At 46.1% G+C, this 5,976-nt stretch overlaps 3 protein-coding genes across 3 annotated transcripts, besides 1 other annotated feature; all 3 read left to right on the top strand.

Moving 5' to 3' along the window:
* Positions 1-29: part of a sequence feature (Protein overlapping with rRNA (E1B28_010718, KAG7089005.1) was converted to a misc_feature.) that runs on past the window's edge.
* Positions 30-248: 219 nt separating this feature from the next.
* E1B28_010719 (uncharacterized protein) lies at positions 249-1,203 on the top strand (the record flags this gene model as incomplete). Its single annotated transcript, XM_043155694.1, has 5 exons — positions 249-292; positions 342-432; positions 481-697; positions 749-1,000; positions 1,055-1,203. The coding sequence occupies 5 exons, from the start codon at positions 249-251 to the stop codon at positions 1,201-1,203; spliced, it is 753 nt and encodes a 250-aa protein (XP_043005476.1).
* Positions 1,204-1,274: 71 nt separating this feature from the next.
* E1B28_010720 (uncharacterized protein) lies at positions 1,275-2,681 on the top strand (the record flags this gene model as incomplete). The annotated part of the gene is made up of 5 exons (XM_043155695.1): positions 1,275-1,485; positions 1,540-1,834; positions 1,912-2,051; positions 2,108-2,288; positions 2,336-2,681. The coding sequence occupies 5 exons, from the start codon at positions 1,275-1,277 to the stop codon at positions 2,679-2,681; spliced, it is 1,173 nt and encodes a 390-aa protein (XP_043005477.1).
* Positions 2,682-2,747: 66 nt separating this feature from the next.
* On the top strand, positions 2,748-3,574 carry E1B28_010721 (uncharacterized protein; the record flags this gene model as incomplete). Its single annotated transcript, XM_043155696.1, has 2 exons — positions 2,748-2,763; positions 2,820-3,574. 2 exons carry the CDS (start codon positions 2,748-2,750, stop codon positions 3,572-3,574), a joined length of 771 nt encoding a protein of 256 aa, XP_043005478.1.
* Between the last annotated feature and the right edge of the window lie 2,402 nt (positions 3,575-5,976).

Raw genomic sequence — 5,976 nt, forward strand, 5'->3', positions numbered from 1 at the left:
GTACATTAACCCACAATCCACGTGAATGAGATCTAACTTGGTAATATTAGGATAATGACTCGTGGAAGAGCCAAAGTGGAAGAGATGTAAGCGTGGTGGTTACATTCGAGCCGGGTTTGGAGGCTGAGCCATGCTTCCGCACCAGGAACGAATGTAAAGGCACTTGGTGTTGCGTCTACCTCTCAGAGGATCTAGTCAGCGTTAGTAGACGCAACGTTCTGCCTGTTCATCAAGAACGAATTGCCGCAATGCGACAAGCTGACGGTTCTACCCCAGAAAGTAGAGCAGCGATGTAAGTGATTGCGATGCTTTTTCCTGCACGGTCTAATAAACATCTCCAGTCACGCCTCGGTGTTGTCCAAACCCTGTCGCACAGTGGATCCAAGTACTTCAGCACAGCGCAAGGGTCGTCCCAAGATTAGAGAACTAATTGTAAGGACCTTCAAATCAGTATCGGCTCACCATTGACAATCTCCATAGGATAGTTTTGGAGTTTTGCACCACTTTGTTGGTTGCTCTGGCTGGCGGAGTGACTTCAAACAAGGACATCGTAGATCGCCCGTTCCACCCGATATAGACGTCACTCTACTCAGAAAGTGCCTCGAGCACGTCCGTCTCAGAGACGGAAACAGTAGAGACACACCTGCTTGTGGAATGATCATAATGTCACGCATAGGCAAAAAGAAGGAGGTCTGTCGTAAGTTATATATCAGTTGATCCTGCAAGCTGTCGCTAACTTTTCTTGAAGCTTTTGTTCATATTGTGGATGGTGAACAAGTCACTGCTGTGATGGTTCCGTTGGAATGCAAGACACGGATGACCATTTATGTTCCCAAAGACAAAACGATCAAGAAGGCACTCATTGTTTTCCCAGGCGACATTGCACACACCCATCCTGTTCCACTGCTTCGTAAAGCTACTCAGGATGTCAAGCTCATGTTTTCAAAGGTGGTCCAGCAACATGGCGTATTGGGTGCGACTGTCTCCAAGATCGAGGCATGTGAGTATCTTCCATAGCTAGTCAAGTTGTCACCATCTGATGAAAGACCCACAGCGGCCATCGCAAAGCATGAGTTCGGTGGAAAAACTCCAGCGGCCTTTCACCCTGCTCTGGCAAATAATCGCTTAAAACACGACTTGATCAAGGCTGAGAAAGCAAAGGCCTTTCCCGTAGGATTGGGATTAACCGGTACGTCATATTGATGAGCACCATATTCGCATTCGTCTAACATCTATTCCATCGTGACAAGGACCTGGAGCCAGATTAGCGATACATGCATATGCATCAGGATATCGATGGAACCCTCCTCATCCTAGCCGCCTTCAAGGGTTTATTGAAGCTTATCCATCAAGTAACCTCATTTGAGGTCGACATGACGTTTCAACGAGTTCAGGAAGTTGTCGTCCGGAAAACCACAAACAAGAAAGAAGTTCTAGAGATCAATGAATGGGAGATGGTTATTTATTACAAGCCCGTTCAGCGAGGTGAGTGTTTGATGCTTCAGTAACACAAACCACTTAAGCTGATATTATTGGTAGCACTTACGATAATGCGTGTCTACACAAACCATTCCGATGCTGTTTCCTACGAGAAACTATTTGATGCTGTTCAGAAGGTCATGCTTGAACTCACTGGCCAATCCATAGCTTTCAAATGGCTACGCTCCGAGGGAAATTTACTGGCAATGGTGGTGGATATGGAGATAGCGCAGGTGCAGGGTGCAGCGGCTTTGTTTAAGAAGACCCAGGTGCCTTCGCACAGCCCGTTAGATGGAAGCAGGCCCGAGTCGTTCCCTCCATACTTTGTCAAGTTGTGCAAGGTGCACGCCAAACGGTATTTGTTTTTTTTTTTTTTTTTGCAAATAGCACCTAAGCTTCCTACTGACGACCTTTCCTTGATATATCATGCAGGGGTCTGCACAATTACAGGCATAGTCTAGACAAGGCAGACTATGACCACATCGTCAGCTATATGAATCACATCAAGACAAAGCAAGATCTCGAAGATTTTCATTCGTATATTCTTTCCTTAAAGAATGCTAAACTGACAGGTAAGTCAGTCAAACCCGTCACGTCAAATGGAATACAGCCGCTGACATACTGCTAGCTTGGTGGAAGCATAAACGATCGATATCTTGGATACTTCCATGTACAATTCGTGGTCTCTCTCCTGTGGGGGAGGAAGATTGGGATGCTACGTCTAACCACACTAATACCAGTGAGGGGCAACATGCATGGACAAAAAGGTTGACCGACATGCATCACAAACTTGTCACGGCAATCAAAACGTAAGTTTCTACAGTCTCGTTCAGTTCATATCATGACCATCCTTCAGAGGTCGCAATGTAGATGCAACGGTCCTCGAAGAGGTACAGGCGGCTATGGAATGCAGGTTACCCAACAACACTCAGAACGAGCTTCTTCATCGCCAAACACGTAACACTTCACATTGCAGTAACCAAGCAAACAAAGCAAAAAAGGCAGCAGAACAAGTTGGCAAGACAGCTGAGCTACAGAAAGAGCTGTCTTCAGCACAACAGCAATTAGATTTGGCGAAGGCGAAGAGGGATGGCTTGAAACATCAACTCAAGGAGACAAAGTTGGTGACAACCTCATCTGGTGCTATTCGCAAGAATAGGATGCTGAAGAAGACGCAAGAGCAGTCAAGCTCGAGTGGTTGAGTCAAGACCAATGTGAAGGTGGCAAGGAAAACGGCTACAGAAGTGCCGAAGCGTAATGAGTTCGAGATGGACATTGATAGCGGTACGTTACAGTTCTTCTGTTATATCCTATACCATGACTTATAAGCCTTCATTCAGATCACTTTGAGCCTCCATTGTTGTCTGATCTGTACTCCGAGGTACAGAGTCCTAGTGGTGACATGGTTGGCGACTTCAGTGTCCACGACTCAGAAAGTGAGGTTCAAGCAGACACCCACCAGACCCCACTGTCCACCTCCCCAGCTTCTCATGCTCTACCGCTCATTGAGGAGAAGGCTGAGCTTGATGACAACGTTCAGAATGCTCAAACGTTGCATCAATCCCAGTCAGCAGAAGACTCTGCTCTTGCCGAGTCTTCTGTTCCAGCCACACAGACTGTTGCAACCACAGACCTCACTGCCTGGCATGCATTCAACAATGCCATAGCTCAACCATTTCTTGACGTTGATTTGTACAACCCGCCAAACAGCGTTGAAACCTACATTCCTCACTACACCAATTCCTTCAACTTTGATTACCCCTCATTCAACTTTGGCCCTGTCGACTGGTCTTCTGACGAACGAGTATCAGATTTACCGAGATTGAGTCCCCCGCATGGCCAGTTCCTGCCCCTTCCGCCATCTTCACCCTCCTTACCAACAACAGTGCCATCTGATAATCCTGTGGCAGCCACTGAATATCAGTACCAACCAAAACGAAACGAGAGAGATGTACCCGATACTTCAAAAATGATCGATGGTAGCATGAAGCACAGTCGCAAACCGACTTCAAAGGTTGTTGAGGCGGAGTTGACTGTTTCGTCCACGAGGAAGCCACTGTCAATTAGAAGAAAACCGTCTTCAAAACAGGTTTAGTCCCTAATACATTACTTATTACCTTTGCTTAAACCAACAAAGTTTGGGACTTAGCTGGTTTTTTTTTTGGTTATCGTTATCAAAATCTTATCACATATTTAATACAAACTTAATACAAATACTGTTCCTTGTACATAATTTCTAACGTACCTTAGTTGACACTTGCAGCACACCCAAAGAAGACACAGCACATCCAGAAATTGTTTCGGAAGTTGAGTGTGCTGCACTTCTCACAAGTGCGCTGCATTTGAGTTGAGTGTGCTGCATCTTGCGCTGGGTGAGCTATGTGCTGCATTTCGTTTTCTGATGTGGTGTGCTGCATCTTGTATAGACCCATGCTAACGTAGCCAAAAAGGAGGAAAAGTCCGATGGAGTTGCGCTCTTAGCTACTAGTTCTGTGGACTATACAGCGTCCAAACACAGAAGCCATTTTACCCCAGATCGCGATAGTATAAGTGATTACGTCGAAATTCCTCTGGAGCCTATTACGGCCGCCAACGGACGATCTTTTAATGCCATTGGCAAAGGGAATATGCAGGTTTACTTTCCGATGGGACCCGGGAAAAGTCCAACAAAAGTTACGTTGAAGAACATCTATTATTGTCTACAAATGGTCTACACTCTTATTTCTGTCAGCAGCATGGACTGAGCCGGATGCAAACTTACAATCCATGACAGTACATGCATTATTCAAACGTCCGATGGAAAAATCGTCGGCCAAATTCCCCAGATCCGAAATCTCTATCGTATCACAGATCATCATGCTCATGCTGCCGAATCATCTACTCTGGACATTACTCTAAGTTGTATGGAAGCACATCGGATTCTTGCCCATGTCAACTATGACGACATTGACTACATGATCAAACACGAAATGATCACCGGAATCTGAATTGATCCGAAGTCACCTTGAGAATTTTGCAAAGACTGTGTCAAAGTGAAAATTACTCAGAGGCCATTTCCAAAGGAAAGCGAAGGAGAATCATTCCAACCAGTTGTTGGTGGAAAAGTTACGGCCGACGTTTGGGGACCCACACCCGTTAAATCCTTAGGTGGTCACAATTACTTCATTGCTTTCCACGACAAACACACTCAGCAATTGCAGGTACACTTCATGAAGCATAAATCAGAAGCTCTGCAGAAGTACAAGGAGTATGAGGCATGGATGATGACTCAATGGAACCAACCTATCCAAATTTTCGGAGCGGACTGAGGCGGAGAATTTTTGTCTACAGAATTTGACAACTATCTTGCATCTAAAGGAACCATTCGTCATTTGACAGCCCATAATTTGCCGCAATCCAACAGCGGATCCGAATGGATTAACCGGACAACACTGGACATGGCTCGTGCACTGTTGATATGTGCCAAGTTATCCCGGAACTTGTGGGCCGAAGCAATTAACCATGCTTTTTGGGTTAAAGATCGACTTCGTCATAGAGGACTGAAGAATGATCAAACTCCGCTGGAAGCCGGAACTGGATTAAAACCGGACATCATAAAGGTACCAGAATGGGGATGGAAAGTGTGGGTGAAGGACTTAGAAGCAGGAAAGCTAGATGCAAGGGCAAAGGAAGGCAGGTTTGTTGGTTACGACCAAGCAACCAAAGGGTACAGAATTTACTGGCCCAAAAAGCAGAAAGTTTCGGTCGAACAGGATGTAGTCTTCAACAAAGATGAACAATTCGAACCTGGAACTCACATTGAGGGGGAGACAGACTTACCTAATTTTCTAACCTCTAGGAATTTTTCCAAGTCCAATCCAAGCATTTCCGGTATGCCACAAGTCCCTGCTGCTATTCCACCACCATTGCCACAAATCCTGGACGATCTGCCACCACCAACACCGCCAAGAACTCTGGAACCTGAACTGGAACAGCCTCCGGAAGCTCCGGAACCCGAAATAAATCACCGTCCTGTAAGAACAACAGCTGTGAAACCCGGACCCGGTGGTTGGAGAATGATGAACAACATGAACGTGAAGGCTCATCATATCAAACCCCGAAAGGATGCCGTGTTTGCCAGATTTGTAGGACGAGGAGGAAAGATCAGAACCAGGGGGAGTCCTGTTCAATCTAGAGGAATTAATTGCGGAAGCGATGGTCGCCGTAGAAGATGAACCAAGTGTAGAGGAAGCATTGACCAGACCCGAAGTGGAACTCTGGAGACTGGCCTTCCAAGCCGAATACAATCAGATCGAAAAGATGGAAACCTGGGATCTAGTAGAGTTACCCAAAGGTGTCAATCTCGTCGGATCTAGATGCGTCCTCTGGAGAAAGCGGGACTCCGAAGGAAAAGTTGCCAAGTACAAGGTGAGAGCAGTAGCAAAGGGTTTTACGCAGAAATTTGGCGTAGACTACACGGATATGTTCGCTCCAACGGTGCGTCCGGTGACGATCCGT

The sequence above is a fragment of the Marasmius oreades genome, chromosome 7, assembly GCF_018924745.1.
Source record: "Marasmius oreades isolate 03SP1 chromosome 7, whole genome shotgun sequence".
NCBI classification, from domain to species: Eukaryota; Fungi; Basidiomycota; class Agaricomycetes; order Agaricales; family Marasmiaceae; genus Marasmius; species Marasmius oreades.